Source organism: Zalophus californianus, chromosome 7 (genome assembly GCF_009762305.2).
Source record: "Zalophus californianus isolate mZalCal1 chromosome 7, mZalCal1.pri.v2, whole genome shotgun sequence".
Taxonomy (NCBI): Eukaryota; Metazoa; Chordata; class Mammalia; order Carnivora; family Otariidae; genus Zalophus; species Zalophus californianus.
Window position 1 is genome coordinate 30,632,785 of NC_045601.1, and position 21,448 is coordinate 30,654,232.

The following is a 21,448-nucleotide window of genomic DNA, read 5'->3' on the forward strand; positions in this document are numbered from 1 at the left end:
TTTCCGGCTCTCACTGCTCCCGTCACTTTCCCCCCGCCCCTTTCCCCACTTTCCCTTCCTCCTTCCTCGTCCCCCGAGGCGGGCCCCTCCCGCTCCTGGGCTTGGTGATGTCCGGGTATTGGGGGCAGGGATTAATATTGGGCTGGACGTTTTTTGCTTGAGAACCGTCTAAAAAGATTTCGAAAAAAACTGCGTGACCTTTATACATTTTTAGCTGATATCTAAACTTAAGTACGTAATTCCTGGCATACAGTATACTATAAAAGGACTTTAAATTTTTTTGTCGAAACCATAGAACCTTCTCGTTAGCTCATTCAACTTAAAGGTCCACTGTTTAATATAATTAGCACAACTAGTTCTCAACAACTAAATTTATTTTCTAAGACATTTTTCTGTCTGAAAAAGTCCTCTTTCGTTTTTTCAGTTAAACGCGTTATTTTACGACGCTATAAAGCTTTCATTAAGGAATTCTAATTCTAGTCCTAAAATACAGCGACAGGGGATGATAGCGGATGGATGGATGGATGGATGGATGGATGGATGGATAGATGGATAGATAGATAGGGCAGGGAGCTTAGGTCATACTTCTGTCGCCTCTCCCTTCGCTATTCCTTACTCAACTTGGGTTTGTGGTCAGGGCTCCGCCTTGGAGCCCAAGCACTTCAGTGGCTTTTTCGCAGTGTAGCCAGATCCGGGAAGGATGGACGGGGGAAGAGGGCTGCTGCAGGCTGGGGCTGGGGCGCGGGGCAGAGCGGCTGTTCAGGCCAACGGGCGTAGGAGGGCGCTCACTTGCTAAATTTCCTGAGACCCTTCCACGGCTCTGCGCTCAAATAGCCCTGGAATGATCCGGGGACCCCGGGAGGCGCACCCTCGCCAGTTTGAACGGCCGCTCTGGGGCCCGATGAGCCCTCGGTGGGTGGCCTGAGAGACGCTACCGGCAGGAGCGAGACTCGAGTAACGGCCTGGGGAGCGCCAGGCAGTGCAGAACCTTGAGACGCCCCCGGAGCCCTACTCTCAGGCAGGCACGGGCCTCTGTTCCGGAGCTCAGTCGCTGCAGTCAGAAGCCTCTGACCCTGGATGAGGCCAATGGGCAGCTCTGATTTAATAAACGGCAACAAGGCGGGGTCATAGGTACCTGGCCTCTGATTGGTGTGACTCCTGGATGAAAAATGATAAAGCCACTGTCCTTTAGGGAGAAAAGGTGAAAGCTGACTTCAGAGGATTTGGGAGTATGCAACCATTTGGGTATTTTATTATTTATCGGGTCTCCAAGAATGCCTCTTGGTCTTTTGCTTCCCGCTCTGTTCAGAAAAATATCTGAGCATTTAAAAGCCCTGTAGATTTATGGAATTGCCATTTTGTTTCAATTTCTGTACTAACATTTTCAAATAATTGTAGCTTGTGTTAGGTGTAAGTGAAGAAAATAAACAAGAAGCTTGATTGGAAAGATGTCTGTATGTTAGTAGGGAGATGACTTTTAGGAGGTAACATCAGCTGTTAACTGAAAGGGATGGAAGTGGAAGGGATGTTCATAGTGTTACCGGCAGAGGGAACAAGATGCTAAGAGTTTGCTATGCTGGAGCATTAGAGTGGATGGGGCATCCTGATCAAATCGAGGGAAAGAGTGACATGAGATGAAATTGGAGAGAGACTAAGGCGTTATACACCTCGTGCCTTGTAGACATGGAAAGGAGATTGGAGTTTCTTACAAGTGCTAGGAGAAGTGAAGTGTTTTAAGCTGTAGCATAACACGGTCTGATTTACCAAGGGAATAACAAGGGAAAGGCCGTAATCCAGTGATTAGTGTCACTGCTGAAAAGTCAATTTTCCTGCACTTGTGACCAACTTGAAGGTCTTTATGAGGCAACTTTCTTTCAGCGGACTAGCAAGATACTTGGTATAAAGCATGTCAATCGTTTTGGAATCCCTTTTGTCATACGATTTTTGTCAACAATTTGTCTCAGTACAACAGTTCCACATTCTGGAAATGGATTTTGATTTTTCTGCAAGCATCATTCTCCATAGACCTATTGAATGTCTATACACTATCACATTAGCCCATACACCATTCCTCTGCCCAAGGAATTCACTTCATGATGAAAGAAGTAAGACAATGAGATAAAGTCTGTGGGCTTCCTTGGTCTTAGAATGTGCTCCATTATTTAGGTGCCAGGTCAGATTATAATATTATTCATTATTCAGGTGCTAGGTAAGGTTAGAATATACAGTATATGTTCCAAACCAAGACTCTCCATTTACACAGAAATTGATACCGAGGCTGGGAAAATAGTGAGCTTTATCTGTTAGATCAGTACTACTTAGAATGTGGTGTATGGACCAAAGCCAGTTTGCAAACTGCAGTGAAATCAGCAATGAAATAAGTATAGAAATTGAGAGGAGCATTTCAAAACTTCTAGTAATTTGACATTAATATGGTATCCAAGCATGCAGTTTTATATTTATGAAAGCATTTGCCTGCATCGGGTTGCTAACTAAAAACAATCAAACAGCGATTCTTCACAATAGATAGCTATGCCTACTAAGGCTTCTAGCTTTATGAACTTGGTTAAAAAAAAATCAAGCTATTGGAATATTATTGGCTGCTTATTGCTCCCTTAGTGCTATGAGAGAGACAAACTGGTTCAGTAGAGCCATTCTGAAAGAGACGGGCAATGGTAGGGTGGTACTTATATAGCTGTTAAGAGGAGTCCTTTCTGCTTCCTGGTTTAGTTATCCTTTATTGATCATGATCAGATAATATCTACTCTGTCAATTGAAACAACTACATTTTCTGCCCCCCATAAGGTTCATACACTAACCAGAAATGCAGAGACCCAGCAGAGCAATGGAGTCAGGGATGTCTCATTACTCAGGACTCTCCTCAAATATCTTCTCCTGTGGCCCCTTACCAATTGAAAAAGATAATTTCTCCCATTATACCAGTTGAATGGTGCATAAGTTAGGGGACAGAGTCTAAAGCTGTAACCTGGCTTTACAATCCCAGCCTGTTTCTCTCCCTATCATTGGATAGAGTCTGTGGCAAAGACAATGAACTAAGATCCAAGGTGATTGGCAGAGTTGCTAGGCCAGTTTCCAAGAGATAGAAACAAGAAGGGCAAAGTCCCTATTCAAAGCTTACTGTCTCAATGAGATTTCTGATAACAACCTAATGGATTTCCCCCCAAATGACATTGACTGACAGCCAAGTAAATTTTAAGGGATTGCCAGAAAGCCTTTGTCCTTGCAAAAGGCCTCTACTGGTGTGCTTGTCAAAGACAACATCCCAGTCTCGGTATCAGCAGAAAGATGAATTCAGTTACCAGAGCGGTCCCAGGAAATTCCTTCTCACTACTTCTCTAAGGCAGGGTCTTTGAGGATAATAGATAAAGGAAATCTTGACACTTTGAGTGGCTGACCAAAGATCTCAATTCTCTGCTGGAGAAGAGATGACTTCTTACCCTTATTCTTTTTTTTTTCTTTAAATTTTTTATTGTTATGTTAATCACCATACATTACATCATTAGTTTTTGATATAGTGTTCCATGATTCATTGTTTGTGCATAACACCCAGTGCTCCACGCAGAACGTGCCCTCTTTAATACCCATCACCAGGCTAACCCATCCCCCTACCCTCCTCCCCTCTAGAACCCTCAGTTTGTTTTTCAGAGTCCATCTTCTCTCATGGTTCGTCTCTGCCTCCGATTTACCCCCCTTCATTCTTCCCCTCCTGCTATCTTCTTCTTTTTCTTTTTCCTTAACATATATTGCATTATTTGTTTCAGAGGTACCTCTTGTCCAACAGGATACGGTATATGCTCAACCATTGCACAGTGAGTCTCCTTTTTGCCACTTCTCATTAGTTTTTGTTATCCTGTTCCCCACCTCCTCTATTATATATTTGTGCATTGGGGGAAAATACATTATTTATCATTTAGCTAGATCAGGACCTTATCAAGATTGACTACACTCAAAGATCCTGAATTTGGGCTGGATGTGACTTTGAGTTTTCGCCTCCCACTGCATAGGGATCAAGCACATTTTCAACTGCATAAGGTACAGTTGCTTTATGTTAAGAGAAACTATAGAGGGGCGCCTGGATGGCTCAGTCAGTTAAGCGTCTGCCTTCGGCTTGGGTCATGATCCCAGGGTCCTGGGATCGAGCCCCATGTCAGGCTCCCTGCTCGGCGGGGAGCCTGCTTCTCCTTCTCCCTCTGTCTGCCTCTCTGCCTACTTGTACTCTCCATCTCTCTGTCAAATAAATAAATAAAATCTTTAAAAAAAAGAGAGACACTATAGATATGTAAAAACCAGTGTGTGTGTGTGTGTGTGTACACATACGTGCACTGAATAGTCAAAGGATATCATGTAGGAAACATTTATCGTTTTGTCAGCCCAGAACACCTCTCTTCCTTTAGGAAGAGCACTCTTACCTCTTATTTGGGGAAATATGTTTCCTCTTTACCTTCCTCCAATCCCATGTGCATCCAAATGGGAGTTGCAGTAGTGATAATGATTGGCAGAGAGGCAGGCTTCTGAGCTAAGCTGGGGCAACTGTATTGAAATTGAGTTATCGCTCCCAGTTCCAAATTCACTTTATGTCTGCTCTGTGAAGATGGGTCTTAATCCTTTAAATATTCTTGTTTGCTAGCTATCAGAATGTTAAGTTTTATCAGTAGAAAAGGATGGAGAGACATTGAAGTAGGAAAGGGCTTTGCTTCCTGCTTCCAGTGTACCTCCTGACAGGCTCTGGAAGCATGGAAGGCTTCCCTAGAATCTACTTCCTACAGCACAGGTGGCTCCCCTATGGCCACTCAGGGGTCTGAAGGACAGTCAGTGATAAAGGAAAATCTTCCAAGGGGGCATAATTAGAACAGTATATTTGTTTGTATACCATGTCTAGAGTGAGGGGTGACCAGAATGGGCAATTGCTAATGGTTTTTCTAGACATACAGGGATTTGTAAGGAATAAGATTGGAAGATTGGTGACAAGGACGTGTGGGGAAGAGATATATAGATGAATTTCTCTAAATGGACACAAACTGTGACGATATCTGTGTCCCATTTCGATGCACACTAAAGGTATCCATTGCAGAGGAGACTGCTAATAATCAGGTGGACAAAATGGCACTATCTGTGGATGTCAGCCAGCCTCTTACCCAGCCATCCAGGCTTGCTCAATGGGCCCTTGAACAAAATGGCCATCCTAGTAAGGATGCAGGCTATGCATGTGCTCAACAATCTGGACGTCTCCTTAACCAAGGCTCATCTTGGCACTACTGTTAAGTGCCTAATTTACCAAAAGCAGGAAACAACATTGAGTTCTTGATATGGCCCCCTTTCCCAGGGTATGACCCAGCTGTCTCATGGCAAATTGATTATACTAGACCTCTTCCATCACTGAGGGGGCAAAGATTCATCCTTATTGGAATAATCACATATTCTGAAAAATGGATTTGGCTTTACTCCCTTAATGTTTCTGCCAGCACCACTATCTGTGAACTCACCAAACGGTGTATCTGCCCGCAGTGCATCCCACACAACACTGCATCTAATCAGGGAATTCATTTCACAGCAAAGGAAGTACAGCAATGGGGCCATGTCTATGAAATTAACAGATCTTACCACATCGACCAACACTTGGAAGCAGCTGGCTTAACTGAACAGTGAAATGACTTACTGAAGACTCAGCTGTAGCCTTCTTGGGAGGCAACACCCTGGAAAAATGACATTCTGTCTTTCAGGATATATTTTGAATCGGAGACCATTACGTGGTACCTTCTCTTCCATAGCCAGAATAAATTTGAATCAAGGTATGGCAGTAGGACTGGCTCTTCTCACAATTTCACCTAATAAACCACTCAGAATTTTTCTTCCCTTATCTGAAAACTTTGCTGCTGGTGTAGAGAATTTAGTCCCCAAGGGGAGAGTGCTTCTTTCATGAGACGCATCAGTGGTTCTGTTAAATCAAGGATGAGATAGAGAGAGAGAGAACATGAGAGGGGGGAGGGTCAGAGGGAGAAGCAGACTCCCTGCTGAGCAGGGAGCCCAATGCAGGACTCAATCCTGGGACTCCAGGATCATGACCTGAGCTGAAGGCAGTCGCTTAACTAACTGAGCCACCCAGGCACCCCAAGGTGTTGGCGGTGTTGATTTCTTTTGGAGGCTCTAAGGGAGAATGTGTTCCATGTCTTTCTCCTAGTTTCTGGTGGCATCCTGGTAACACTTGGCATTCGTTGGCCTGTGAATGCATCACTCCAATCTCTGCTTCCGTCTTCATATTGTCTTCTCTGTGTGTGTCTGGGTCTCAAATTCCCCTCTTCTCTCTCATAAGGATACCAGGCGTTGGATTTAGGGCCCACTATAAATCCAGGATGACCTCATCTCAAGATCCTTAATTTAATTACCTCTGCAAAGACCTTATTTCCAAACAAGGGCACATTCACAGGTACTGGGCACCAGAACTTAGACATATCTTCTGAGGCCACAATGCAACTCACTATAGAAGTTAACTTTACAATTGTTCTTTTTATTTTTTTTTAAAGATTTTATTTATTTATTTGATACGGGTGGGGGGAGAGAGAACGCACAAGCAGGGGGAGGGGCAGAGGGAAAAGCAGGCTCCCCGCTAAGCAGGGAGCCTGAGGCGGGGCTCAATCCCAGGACCCTGGGATCATGACCTAAGCCGAAGGCAGACACTTAGTTAATCAACTGAGCCACCCAGGCACCCCTACAAAATTGTCTTTAAGTAACAGAATATTCAGTAGCACTGTGACTGAATTTGAGGATTAATATAGTCAGCAATGGATACAATGAGTCTGAAGACTGTTTCTCCTCATTTGGGGAAAAGATGAGAATTTCACTTCTAAGGATAGCAGTGTCTATAATTACATAGAAATACAGCATCGTTTTGTTGTAGAGAGGTGCCTCTGGAAGCTCCGCAGTCAGGCGGTCTCCTGTTTGTGCATGTGGGTTCCTACAGTGTCAGCAGCTTCTCTAGTGTCTGCCTCCAACAACACATGTAGCTTCCCCTCCTGCAGCTCACCCCCAAAACCTGCTCCCTAGCATGAGCCTTTGTAGGAGAGCCCCTCCAGTGAGATATCTCCCTGTGACCTGCTATCCCCAGAGTTAGAGGGGGGATTTCCTGTGAATTCTGTCTGTGAAGTATCATAGTAAATTTCAGTGAGTCATGGCCATGCCCTCTCCACCAAGGTCTGGAGCTCAGCGGCATCGGGGCGGGTGGGGCGGTGTGTGCACAAGGCTGTTCCTTGGCACTCCATCTCAGCCCCAGGAGTAGTGCCTGCTTTTTAAATACGCGGTTTCTGTATTCTTTCCAGTTTTCTTTGTTTCACGCTAGCTAACCCCTTAATACTCCAATTTCCTGTTATAGTTAAAAATTCTTTATATTATACTGTCTCTGCTCAAAATACTGCACAGTTTACCGCTCCTGGTTGGACTCACTACCCCACTTTCCTGGCTCCTGTGATTGGTGAGGTAAAGAAAGGGTATGTGACCAAGCCAGGCCAAAGAGTGTCCTACTTCAGGATTTATTGAGGTGCAGCTGGGAAAAAGAACAGTTTCCCTTTCTAGTAGTATGACTGGGAAGGTGTGGACTGAGGGCAATGGACTCACATATCCTCTTCTGTAAAAAGGAAGACAATGTTCGCTAGCAGTTAACAAAGCTGACATAGGAAGAGAAGCAGAGACAGAAGATGGAAGAAATAAGATGGAAAGGCTCAACAGTTTAAAGAAGTCGATCCTCCTCATATGTATGTATAAATGTAATATATCCCTATCAATAGCTAATGATAATTTTTAATAAAATTCATCAAATTCTAAATTTCATCTGAAAAAGAAAATACAAGAGCATGACATATATATATATATTAAACTGACAGATCTAAAAACACATTAAAAAGCAACAATAATTAATATAGTATAGAACTGGGGCAAGGATGGACAGAAAATGAGTGGAAAAGAACAGAAAACAGAGATCCATGTATTTGAAGGAGCCTATTAAATGATAAAGGTGCATTTCAATTCTGTTGAAAAAGGGTAATCAGTCAATAAATGGAAGACAGTTGGCTATCCACTGAAAAAGGTATATATACAGTCAGATCTTTATTTCATAACAAAAATACATTCCACATGGATTAAAGAGCTCTACTGTCTCCAATTTTAGCCCCCTTTTGGAGGAGTTCTTATGACATTTGTCAAATGTGTGAGTTTCAAAGATCCTCAGCTCTGTTAGGTTTTATCATCAAATCTCTATCCATATAGTTTATTTATAAATGACTATGTAACCTTTTTTTTCTACACAAATAACACACAAATACATTTCCTTTGTAGAAATTCAGACAACACAAACATACACACACAAATGGACTTTCCTCTGTTCCCCCCTCCTGCCATCTCATCCCCCACCTCAGATTTAACACTATCATGTGACATCTACTTTATATGATTCAGAGACTCTCCTCTGTTCTGGTATTCTGGTGGCACCTCAGAGTCATTTTTTGTGCTGCTATGGATTACATTTTATGTTTATATTTCTTCTATTAATATAATTGAATCTTGAAAAGCTAGAGATGTTTGTATTTTTAGGCCACCTACTTGAAAAAAAAGTTCATTTGGTCATTTAATCCATAATTCAAATCACAACTAAGATAAATAGCGTTTTTTTGAAATACATAAAATTAGTTAGAAAATGCATCTCGCCCTCTCGTAGTGGGAAAGTTATGTACTTAATTTTTACTCTGGAAATTTTATCCTGCACACTTAACAACTCATTAACTTGGAGGGAGCAGGGTGGAGGTTGATGTGGGGAAAATATCCTTAGATTTGTATTGTTTGAAAAAAGTTACAGTATGATTGATTTTAGATCTTGTTGGGTTGTTACATAAGATTAATAAAAGACTACTATTTTATAAAGAGAATAAAAAAATAGAGTGTATAAATTCTCATCTAGAAGACAAAAATTAAATAATAAAACAAATAAACAATTAAACAAGTATAAAGAAAGTTAAGAAAGAAAAAAGACATAGAAAAAGTGGAACAGGGGAGCCTGGTGGGCTCTGTCCGTTAAGCTTCTGCTTTCGGCTCAGGTCATGATCTCAGGGTCCTGAGATGGGGCCCAGCATTGGGCTCCCTCTGCAGCTCCCCCTGCTTGTGCTCGCTCTCTCACATACTCTCTCTCTCAAATAAAAAAATAAAATCTTAAAAAAGAAAAAGTGAAACAAAAAGAAAGCATAAAGGTAGTGGAAATAAGTTATAAATTTCTACTAACCATAACACATGTAAATAGGTTAAACTCACATGTAAAATATGCCAGAAAAATATAACAGTAGATTAAAAATAGAAATATATTCTGTGTATAAATATGTTGAGTTCAAAAACAGAGATTGTTCCAGTGGATTAAAAAAAAATAAAAAGAGGGGCACCCGGGTGGCTCAGTCGTAAGCATCTGCCTTCGGCTCAGGTCATGATCCCAGGTCCTGGGATCAAGTCCCCCATCGGGCTCCCTGCTCGGCGGGAAGACTGCTTCTCCCTCTCCCACTCCCCCTGCTTGTGTTCCCTCTCTCGCTGTGTCTCTCTCTGTCAAATAAATAAAATCTTTAAAAATAAATAAATAAATAAATAAATAAATAAATAAATAAATAAACAAAAAGAAAATATAAGATCTCCAAAGATGTTTTTATATTTAAAGAGTAAAAATTATGAAAATTAAAAATGAAAAAGATTCCAGAGGGTGGGGGGATGGGGTATACGGGTGATGGGCATTAAGGAGGGTACGTGATGTGATGAGCACTAGGTGTTATACACAAGTGACGAATTACTGAACTCTATATCGGAAACTAATGATGTACTATATGTTGGCTAATTGAATTTAAATTAAAAAAATTCCAGGAAAATACTAATCATAAAAAACTAGTAGCTGTATTAATATCAGCAAAATAAAAGTAAAAATTAGTAGATAAAAGTTTAAAATTTGACTAATTTATATCAGAGTAGATATGCCAATAAATCTCTGAGTTATTAATAGGTAAAGCAGATTAAAATTAGTAGAGATTAATATAATTAATATGATTTTTATTTGCTTTAAAGAAGAAAGCCTGAAAATTCATGAGCTAAATATCCAACTTAAGAAGTTAGAGAAAGAAAAGCAGAAAGAAGTCCAAGAAAATAGAAAAAACACATGATAAAGACAGAAATTAATGAAATAGAAAACACAAAGAAAATACAGAGGATTCTACTGATTTTTTAAAAAGGATAATAGAGTAGACAACACTTGTATGAGTCTGACCAAGGAAAACAGGGGATAAGCTTAAATAAAAACAATTAGAGGGAGCCAGGGTGGCTCAGTGGTTAAGCATCTGCCTTTGGCTCAGGTCATGATCCCAGGATCCTGGGATCCAGCACCGCATTGGGCTCCCTTCTCAGTGGGAAGCCTGCCTCTCCCTCTCCCACTCCCCCTGCTTGTGTTCCCTCTCTCACTGTCTCTCACTCTGTCAAAATAAATCTTAAAAGAAAAAATGAAAAAAAAAAAAACAATTAGAAATGAAAAACGGAATCTTAGCCTCAGATAAAGACCAAAAAGATAAAAAGAGAACACTACGAGCAACCTTATGCCAGTAAGTTCGGACATTTTGAAGAAATGAGCAATTTCCCTAAATAATAACAGCAAAAATGACTCAGGAAGAAAGGAATAGAACTCTGGATTCTGGTAATTGACCAATTCTCTTACAGAAAACTACTAAAAATTCTGGGAGAAAAATCTAGAAACTTTTCTTTAAAAAAAAGATTTTATTTATTTATTTGACACAGAGAGAGAGAGAGAGACAGTGAGAGAGGGAACACAAGCAGGGGGAGTGGGAGAGGGAGAAGCAGGCTTCCCGCTGAGCAGGGAGCCTGATGCAGGGCTCCATCCCAGGACTCTGGAATCACGACCTGAGCCAAAGGCAGACGCTTGATGACTGAGCCACCCAGGACCCCTAGAAGCCTTTCTTAAAAGCAAATACTGAAAAGAGAGTAAGAAGGCCAAAATTAAGAACGAAGGAAGAACTGAGAAAGGTAACTGATCATTAGAAGGTGATCTTGCTTGGTGAGTATTGGCCAGTCCTGAGAACTGGGACTTGTATTTTGATGTCCTTACTGAGCGAAGAGCACATCAATAGCCCAGTGATGGCACTAAGTGGGAAGTTAAATAGGAGTTCTTCCTGGCACCAGAGTGAGACACAAAAGAGCTATATGCTGAGCGTAAGAATGTACGTGAAGTAGACAAGTCCTCTCGTGGAAACATCAAACTTTGAACTTATATTAAGATGATTTCAGACTGATAAGTTTCCCTAGATGTCTAGCGGAAACACAGACCTCTTTGTAAGAAGGTAAATTTCTATTAGGTTTCAAATTATTCTTAGAAATAGGTTTTTTTCTTTCTTTCTTTTTAGAGATTTTATTTATTTGTGAGAAGGAGAGAGAGAGAGCACAAGCACGGGGAACAGCAGAGGGAGAGGGAGAAGCAGGCTCTCTGCTGAGCAGGGAGCCAGATGCCGGGCTCGATCCCAGGACCCTGGAATCATGATCTGAGCCAAAGGCAGATGCTTAACCAACTGAGCCACCCAGGCGACCCCCTATAAATAGGTTTTCAAGTACTATTCCCAGCACATATATAGTTCAACTTACACAGGCACTTAGAGAAAGAAGACAATGTGAGCAAGAACCAAAAGAAACAAGAGATAACAGAAATAGAGCCATAAATATTTAATATTTGAATTTAGAAGATTATCAAATAGGTAATAAAATAACTATGCTTACTTCTTAATAAATAAAAGATAAATTTGAAATATCTGTAGGAAAAAATTACATAGCAGATTTGAAAAAGGTCGAGATGAAATTGCTAGAACCAAAATTAAAAACTTGATGGTTTTAACAACAGAGCAAACACAGCTGAAAGGGGAATTGGTGAACTAGAAGATAAATTAGACAAAATATTTTAAAAATGAAATAGAGACAAAAAGAAAGTACAGAAGAAAAGGTATTGACATAAATTATGGGGAGACATGATTAACATACATTTAATCAGAATCCAGAAAGTAGAGGAGAGAGAAAATAGGCAAAGGTAATATCTGAAGAGATAATGACTGATATATATGTGATTAATAAGAATTACAAATATTGCTTAGTTGAGATTAACTGAGAAAAAGAGAAAGTACAAACAGTTACTATCAGGAATATGAAAGGGACATCATTACGGATGCTGCAGACATTAAAAAATAATCAGAGGATATTATAAACATTTATATACATAGCAATGGATTTGATAATATAGAAGATAAGTACAGATTCTTAGGAAAACATATTTTGCCACACCTAAGAACTTAAATTAACAGCCCAGATTTTTCCACAAAAAAATTTCAGGCCCAGATGGCTTTTGTGGATACCAAATATTCTGGTATCAAGCATTCAAAGAAGAAAAGCAGTCCCAACCTTATATGAAATGTTCCAAAGAATAGAAAAATAGGAAATAGTTGTAGATTTATTTATGAAACTAGAATGACTTGTTACCAAAACATGACAAAGAGAGTGTGAGATATGAAAACACTGGTCATTTTAACCATTAGGCAAAATCCTTGAATAAAACAATTCAGAAATGATAGTCTTCTCAATAAATGGCTCTGGAATTATTTGGTCACCAAATGGGGGAAAAAAAAAAGAACGTCAATCCATTTCTTGAAGCATATATAAAAAATTACTTCAAAAATGGATGCTACACCTAAAGGTAAAGCCTAAAACTATGAAACTTCTTGAAGAAAACACAAGGGAAAACTTGATGACCTCAAATCAGGCAGATATTTCTTATACATGATATCAAAAGAATACCTATTAAGGCACTAATACTTTGGATTTCATCAAAATTAAAAAACTTCTACTGGTTTTTTTTTTTTAAGATTTATTTATTTATTTTAGAGAGTGGGGGAGGGGCAGAGGAAGAAGAAGAAAGAATTTCAAGCAGACTCCCTGCTGAGAGTGGAGCCTGACAAGAGTGGATTTCACAACCCTGAGATCATGATCCTGAGTCATGACCTGAGCTGAAATCAGGAGTTGGAGGCTTAACCAAGTGAGTCACCCAGGTGTCCCACAAACTTCTACTCTTCAAAAAACATGTGAAGAGAATGAAAAGGTAAGCTATAGACTTGGAGAAAATAGTTCAAATCATGTATCTTATAAAAACTCTAAAAAATTATAAAAAGAAAATTATAACAAAAGAAGTCAATAAAACACAGAGCAAAAGACTTTGACACTTCATCAAAGAAAATATACAGGTGGCAAATAAACCTATGTAAAGATGTTTAACATCATTAGTCATTAGAGCAATTCAAATAAGCCACAATGAAATAACACTACACAGCTATTAAAATAACTAAAATTAAAAAAAAAAACAAACCTGATCATACCAAGTGTTAACAAGGATGCAAAGGAAATATATCTCTTATACACTACTGATGGAAATGTAAAATGGTAACTCATGCAAAGACTTGTACACAAATGTTCATGCAACTTTGTTTTTAATAACCCAAAACAAGAAGCAAAGCAAATATCCAGTAACAGGTGAATGGGTAAACAAATGGTGGTATCTTCATAGAATGGAGACAGAAGAAATACCAGAATTTCTAATAAGAAGTAAAAAGGAACAAATTATTGCTACAGGCAATAACAACATTGATGAGGGTGCCTGGGTGGGCTCAGTTGGTTAAGCGACTGCCTTCGGCTTGGGTCATGATCCTGGAGTCCCGGGATCGAGTCCCGCATTGGGCTCCCTGCTCGGCGGGGAGTCGGCTTCTCGCTCTGACCCTCTTCCCTCTCGTGCTCTCTGTCTCTCATTCTCTCTCTCTCTCTCAAATAAATAAAATCTTTAAAAAAAATAACAACATTGATGAATCTCGAAATAATTATGCTGAATTAAAAAAAAAGTCAGCAAAATGAGTACATACTGTATTATTTCATCTGCAGAACATTCCAGAAATGCAAACTACTATATAGTGACAGAAAGCTTATCAGTGGTTCCCTGAGGATGCAGGAGAGGGGTGAGAGGAAGAGATTATAAAAAGGGGCATGAGAAAACTTTTTGAAGTGACAAAAATGTTCATTATCTTGATTGTGGTGATGGTTTTTTGAGTGTAAGTATATCTCAAAACTTATAAAATTATACACTTAAAATATATGCAGTTTATTATATGTCAATTTTACTTCAATAGAGGGCTTAACCTACAAGCCAAAATGTAAAAAGGGAAATATACCATGGCCAAGTGAGTTTATCCCAGGAATGCAAGGTTACTTTCATATGTGAAAGTAAATGAATAGAGGCACCTGTGTGGCTTAGTTGGTTAAGCATCTGACTCTTGATCTCAGCTCAGGTCTTGATCTCAGGGTTGTGAGTTCAAGCCCCATGTTGGGCTCCACCCTGGGTATGGAGCCTACTCAAAAAAAAAAAAAAGTAAGTAAATATAATCCACTAAATGAATAAAGTAGAAAATCAGTTGGATATTTCAATAGGAAAAAAAGCATCTGATGAATTTCAATACGCATTTGTGATTTAAAATGTAACTTTTATGAGGTCAGGAATAAAAGCAAATTTCCTTAAACTGATAAGAAGTATCTACAAATAATAACAATAACTTTATTGCAGATATCATACCTAATGGTGAAATACCAAATACTTTCTCTTTAAGAGTGGGACTCAGACAAGGACAATTGCCATTAAACTTTTGTTTCAACCAGCTCTCTGCTGGAATACTAGCCAGGTGAGTATGGCAAGAAAAACAAATCAAAGATACAGGATTTAAAACAAAACAGAATGGTTATTTCTAGCAGACGAAATGGTTATATAAAAAGGAAATTTAGAATAAAAATGGAGTTTGGCAAGGTTGCTAAATACAAAATAAAAATATAAAAATTAGTTGCATTTCTATAAATCAGCTAACAACTAGGAACCAGAAGCCACTCTAACTACTTTAAACAGAAAGAAATTGAATAGACAAAATTAGAGGAATATGAAATCATTGGAAAAGTTGAGTTTCCAAATATGAATCGCAGAACAGCACAGAAGGATCCTCCAAAGAAGACCACAAGAACTAAGCTAGAGAATCAGGCAACTGCATTCAGTAGCATACCACCACTGCGGCAATTCAGGAATCTGAAATCAGAAAGCCACTTCCCAGCTTCCTCTCAACCCAATGCCTGCAAGGTGCGACTGGATTCTAGAACAGGGCTACAAACTCCATACCTCGGTGCCCTTGCCTCCTCGCCAAAAACTGATGAAGTGACAGAAAGGTGACTTTTGCCTTACTTTTGTCTCCCAAATTGCCTGTAAGTGTTTATGATTGGTGGGAACTAATTCACAAAGATAAAACTAGCTTCAAGGAGATTCTGCAAGATGTAGATTTTAGCTTTCCAGACTCTGCTGCAAGTGCCAGTGACAACATAGCAGTGACACTAGAAAAGAGCAGGAATGAAAACTGAGGATCAACCATATGCACTTTGACTAGCAACAAAGAGTTGCAAGAATGTAATAAAAATGCATAATATTTATAGGATCTACAAAACAAAGCATTTATGAGTACTCATAGTAAGATATGCAAGACCTTTATGTAAAAATTATACTATTAAATTCAAGAACACTTACACAAATGCAGAGATATACCATTTCTACAGGTAGGAAAACTCAATATCCAAAAGAAGTAATTTCTTCCTAAATTGGTCTATAGATTCAATAGAATTCCAATCTAGATCCCCAGAAGATTTTTGGAGGAATTTCACAAAATCTTGAAGAACGAGGTTGGGAGAAAAGGGTGAGACTTGCCCTATCACTTAGCATAATTTATTATAAAGCTATATGATTAAATGATGAATTATTGGTGCAGGATTAGATCAACTGACTTGTGAAACAGAGTAAGGGGCCAAAGTCAGACTCATATAGGGAAACATGATATAGATCAGAAGTCATGTTGTAATTCCAATGGGGAAAGAATGGACGAATCAATTATCAGTGTTAGGAAAATGGGTTATAAAATAGGACCCTTACTTCACACCATACAGGAAAATCAATTCCAGCACAATTAAGGACTTAAATGTGAAGGGCAAAGTTTCAAAACTGTAAAAAGAAAATATGGAAGAATAAATCTATGATCTCAGAATTGGGAAATGTTTCTCAAACAAGATACAAAAAGCCATAACCATAAAGCAGTTTGAGTTTAGAACATTAAAATCAATGTCCTCACTCCGTGAAAAAACAAGGACAAGAAGAGAAGAACTTCTGTAAATCAGTAAGAGAAAGCCAGACAACCCCGTTGAAAAATGGGTGAAAGACCTGAAGAGCATTTCACAGAAGAAACATCATAATATGAATAAAAATATGAGTCAATCATAGGGAAAGATGCTCAATCTCATCTTGTTAGTAGTTGTCAGGATAACTCTTGCACTGAGATATGTGCACAAAAATATTTAAAGCCACATTGCTAATAGCTAAAGTGGTACAAAAAAATTCCAAATGTCTCCTGAAAATAGAACAGATAAATTGTGGTGTGTTTATACAAGGAAATATTATATAGCCGTTAAAAAGAATAAACTAAAGCTAGAAGCTATCACAGGGTTCAATCAATTCAGTATTGAGTGTTATGAACAAGTTGCAAAGACTATATAGAGTATGATACCGGCTCAAAGATGGGCAAAATTAAACAAACTTAAAAAGCTCTTTGAAGCAAGCCTTTCAAAAAAAAACTAATAAAGACATTTCTTTTTATAAGTAAGGGTACTATAAACAAAAAATCCAGGATAACGTTTACCTTATTGGGAGGAAGACGAGATAGCTGAAGAGTCAAACTTTGAACATTTTGATGTCTTTTGTGTTTATATTATTTGTCAAGCCTGGACTAGCAGCATATTCATTAAAGTAGAACAAAAATGACGATGCCTCTTATCACCATAATTTTCTCCTCTTTGTTCTAGAAGTTCTGGCCAATAAAATGAGATAAGAAAAAGAAATAATTATAGGAAAGGCAGAGTAAAATGATTTTTATTTGCACATGATGGTGTTATCTGGAAACCCCAATAAAATCAATTTAAAAATCCACCCAAACTAATAAAACTTTAGTAAAGAGATCATTTCCTGCAATATCTGTCATTTGTTGGTATCTGCAATGTGCCAGAAACTCTGCTTGACACTGTACATTTATTGTTTCAATTAACCCTCACAAGCAACCCTCTGGGGTAAGTTAGTGTCTCTACCAAGATGAGGAAAAGGGTCGGGTTCGGGTTGAGTAACTTACTCAAGTGGCAGGACAATTCAAAGCATGGTATAATTCCAAAGGTTGTGCCCTGAAACACTTTGCTATATTGTCTCCAAATAAATCCTGAAAGTAAGATACTTTCTCTTATAACAGACTTGCTTATAACCAGGGATCAGGACATTTGTTCAAGGAAGAATACTTGGATACTTTTAATGGCAAGCATTATCAAACTAGAATAGTAAATATCTTACCTAAAAGTGCATATACTTCAGACAGACCAAATATATAATGCAATGTGATCAAGATTTCTCTCCTGAACAATGCTGCAGAAGGTGTCTTAAATTTTTCTGTCCTCCCCTTTAGAGACAGCATGCAAATGGCTATCTTTCTGTTAACTTTTTTTTTTTCTTCAGAAGAGTTACGATAATATTACTGATCAGTTAATGATTATCCTCTCTGAAACTGTGCCTTGATTGGCTTGGGGTGGTTTTGTATTTCTCCTCCTGGCAGCAGTTAGAATTACTTCCATTAGCAATGATTTTTTCCCCTAACTTTCCTCTAAGATGGTAGTTTTATATATAAGGATTGATTTTAGGATATTTTCTAGGGTGTGGAAATTAAATACTTATAACTAGTGTTTTCTAGCACATTTCTAACTTCCATCAGAATCTTCATTAATTCCTTTTGTCCTGTAGACTCGCAAACTTTTCAGAGACGTTTGCTGAGCGGGTTGCTTTCATACCCTCTGCATTTGAAAAGGCTGGGAACACCCTCACCTCAAGCCCTCCTTCACCTCTTCCCCAATCTGTTGCATGCTTGTTCGGCTTGCCCCTGAAGGCTCTGTCCCATCATCCCCATCTCACAATCTTAGATTCAAGTTCAGTTTCCAAGTCAGCCTTGGAATCATTAATTAGAGCTAGAAGGGACTTTGGAGATCAGTTTGGTTTTATAAATAAGGAAAGAAGGCCCACACTATTTTTTCCTACTCATTTCCTCCAAAACGTGGTTTTGTATGAGTTGATTTCTTCTGAAAACCAATACCCATTCAGTAACAATGGGGATCCCTGTTGTGAAACTACAGAACCTGAAATGAGAAACAAGGCTGCCACCCCGTGGTGTGAACGGAAAGGAGGGATTTATACAGAGAATTGTGAAAACTGAGGAAATTATGCACGGTAAATTCTCATTAACTAGAACAGTAATGACCAACTTTTGTAATTGTCATTGTGATTCATTTAGTGAGATTTACAAGAACGTGAAATTCTTTTTAGGCGACATTCTCAAGTCCCAGGAAGATATAATTGACTGATCTATGTTCACAGACTAAGAGATCTATGGAAGGAATATATATATATATGTTTATCTTAAAAGTAGGTCTAGATAGGCACAATTTTATTTTATAAAACTGAATTAAGTAAAACAATATGCTATATATTATTAAATTCTTAAAATTCTCTTTGTCCCTACCTTTTTTCACAGATACTTTTGTCATTATAGTCATCTTATACAAATGAGATAATTTAATGAAATAGAATTTAAAGAAATCTAAGTGAAGCTAATACTTAAATGTGAAATATTTGGATGAATTTGCTTTCAGTAGTTATATAAGTGTTGCTCTAGTTTGAGCATCACAGAAATGGGCACTGAGATCTATTTTGGGCTAAACATAGAAGTGGAAGCCTAAGGAGACTCATTAGTTGAGTTGCACAGAGGTCCCCTCGGTCGATGTAATGCTTTCAGCAAGCGGACACAAGGTAAAAAACGAGGCCATGAAACATCAGTTTGCCAAAAATATTTACTATATCAGCAATTATCTTCATCCTAGACAATTGCAAATTGCTTGAGTCAAGTACGCATGGGTCTGCCCTGTCTCACCTGGAATTAATGAGAATGGACAAGGGGTGCCGTATCAGTAACTCCAGAGAAATGGGCTGCTCACCGTAACACAGCCTAACATTTTTAAAGGAGCCGAATAATCTCGAGGCAGTAATTTCTTTTTTTTTTAAGATTTTATTTATTTATTTGAGAGAGAGAGAGAATGAGAGATAGCACGAGAGGGAAGAGGGTCAGAGGGAGAGGCAGACTCCCTGCTGAGCAGGGAGCCCGATGTGGGACTCGATCCCGGGACTACAGGATCATGACCTGAGCCGAAGGCAGTCGCTTAACCAACTGAGCCACCCAGGCGCCCAGTAATTTCTTTTATTAATTGAATGTAGCTAAAAAAATAATATTAGCCCCATTTTATATTTTTAAAACTTAAAAGTCAGGAATGTTTGAAATAAATCCTATTTGGGTTCAAATCCTACTGCCCCCGCTTAGGTGATAACTTTGGTCAAGTTATATTTAACCTCTCCAGCCTTTAGTTTCTCATCTGGAAAATGGGGCTGGTCAGACTTACCCCCTGGACTGTAGCAAGGGTTAGGCGGGAAAAGGCATGCGCAGGACCTAGCGCCAAGCCTAACACCTAGTGCTCCATAAACATTAGGCTGCTAGCATCGCCCAGCAGCGGAGATGTGGGTACAACCAGACTCTAAGTGTGCTCACAACGAAACTATCAAATTTCATAGAGAAAACCATAACTTCTATTGCATTTTTTAGGCATTCAAAGAAAAGATGTGTCAGACAAAAAGAAGAAGAAGAAGAAGAAGAAGAAGAAGAAGAAGAAGAAGAAGAAGAAGAAGAAGAAGAAGAAGAAGAAGAAGAAGAAGAAGAAGAAGAAGAAGCAGCAGCAGCAGCAGCAGCAGAAGCTGATTACCAGCGGGTTTTCTCAAAGGGCACTGCATTTTCAGCCTGATGCCTGGAATTTCTTGGCCCATCAAAAAAAAAAATAATTAGTCTCTTGGTGAGAAATTCAGGCTGAGTTAGTGAGAAGAGTGATGATTTTCTAATCAGATGGTCCCAGGTTCATATTTTTAGATCCATCACTTACTAGCTATGTGTTCTTGGACTTCAGTTTCCCATATGTTAAAATAGAAAGAATAAAACCATGTACTTACATATGGCTTGTTTAATATAGTGGCTATTATAGCATCCTACATCAGGATGTTTGTAAGCATCTATTCTAGAACACGTCTCAATAATTTTTGTTGTTGTTCCCTTGGGATTCTTTGATGATGGTGATGGTAATAGAGAAATCCTGAGATTTAAGTACTTTGGAAGTTGATTTACAAATCCGTTTTGTTTGATGAATAGGAAAATAAAAACCGGAAGAGAACGGTTTGGGCAGTGTTCCAGTTATTCAGTGTGTTGCCTCTCAGCCCCCTATCCACTGTTTTGCAGCCGGATTTGATCCACAGTTCTCTCCTTGAAGCTGGCACAATGCTACACTTCGTCAGTAGAGGGAGCTAGAGGGACATTGCAGGAAGAAGGGGCTCGTTTTTTCAAATTCACTTACTGCGCTCCTTCCGAGCAGGGTCCTTTGAGGGGCCGGCTTCTGCAGGCCAGGCTCCTACAGAGCTGTGGCAGCGAGCAGTGTCTGGTGGCCAACACAGCACAGGGCTTCCCCGTGGGGGGACCTGTGCCCAGTACCTCCTCGGATGGCTTTACAATGACTTCTGAGGTGTGGCATCTCTTGTGCATGCTTTCCCTTGCAGAATGCCCACAGGGCAAATTCCCAGTGAATCCCAGTCATGGTTCCCAGTTGCCAGCCTCTGTTGGCCCCCACCCCGGAAGACTGTTCCCTGCACTCCACTCCAACAGGATTTCCTTGCTTGCCGGTCTGTGCTCCAGCCAACTACCGATCAACTCTGGCCCAGAACAGCTAGGGGTTTTCTCTGTCCGGGGGACTTCCCCAATAAGGCCCGAGTCTTAGCCTTGGAAGGAGGGGGCCTCTTTTCCAAGTTTACTCCCTTTGAGGGTATACTTTCTTAGCCCCAGTTCTTCTTTCTAGTTAATCCTCTGCGGTAGTTAATTTTTTATTTTTCCCATTTTTGCTTTTTTGTAGCTAACTTTTTATTTTTTATTTTTATGTGGTTTATGTTGGGCATAAAATTTATTTCTAATTTTTTAGAATGTTATAATTAACATACTTCTTTTTTAAATTGTATTTTATTATGTTATGTTAATCACCATACATGGAACACTACATCAAAAAGCTAATTTTTAGATTAAACCTTCATTGTTCAGATTACTATATGGTTTCTGATTGGACACTGACTATAAAAGTG

General features: G+C 39.2%; 2 protein-coding genes across 6 annotated transcripts in view; one reads left to right on the plus strand and one right to left on the minus strand.

Annotated features, from left to right (window-relative positions):
• Positions 1–917, minus strand: part of TBPL1 (TATA-box binding protein like 1) — a 35,222-nt gene extending 34,305 nt beyond the window's left edge. The window contains exon 1 of one of the 2 annotated variants that reach the window (XM_027601912.1): positions 790–917. The gene's annotated coding sequence lies outside the window, so the exon portion shown is untranslated. Of the gene's footprint in view, positions 1–620; positions 755–789 lie in introns of those variants that run through there. The other variant, XM_027601913.1, reaches the window with a different exon arrangement.
• LOC113926670 (putative F-box protein At1g47300) lies at positions 84–20,451 on the plus strand. 4 transcript variants are annotated; one of them, XR_003521385.2, is made up of 5 exons: positions 84–231; positions 3,783–3,830; positions 3,936–4,053; positions 7,650–7,766; positions 19,881–20,451. XR_003521385.2 is itself a non-coding variant. In XM_027601914.2 (4 exons), the coding sequence occupies exons 1-4, from the start codon at positions 1,170–1,172 to the stop codon at positions 20,111–20,113; spliced, it is 426 nt and encodes a 141-aa protein (XP_027457715.2). In that variant the 5' UTR covers positions 1,066–1,169; the 3' UTR covers positions 20,114–20,451. The 4 variants fall into 4 exon arrangements, 2 of the variants coding, with proteins under 2 accessions (XP_027457715.2, XP_027457716.2); XR_003521384.2 differs by lacking the exon at positions 3,936–4,053; XM_027601914.2 differs by lacking the exons at positions 84–231; positions 3,936–4,053 and adding an exon at positions 1,066–1,201 and having other exon boundaries at positions 7,654–7,766.
• Positions 20,452–21,448: the final 997 nt, after the last annotated feature.

Coding starts and splice junctions, on each gene's coding strand:
- LOC113926670 (XM_027601914.2), top strand. CDS start 1,170: ATGATAAAGCCACTGTCCTTTAGGGAGAAAAG. Junction 1,202..3,782: donor CTGTCCTTTAGGGAGAAAAG/GTGAAAGCTGAC, acceptor TATTTGTTTCAG/AGGTACCTCTTGTCCAACAG. Junction 7,767..19,880: donor GAAGTCGATCCTCCTCATAT/GTATGTATAAAT, acceptor TGCATTTTTTAG/GCATTCAAAGAAAAGATGTG.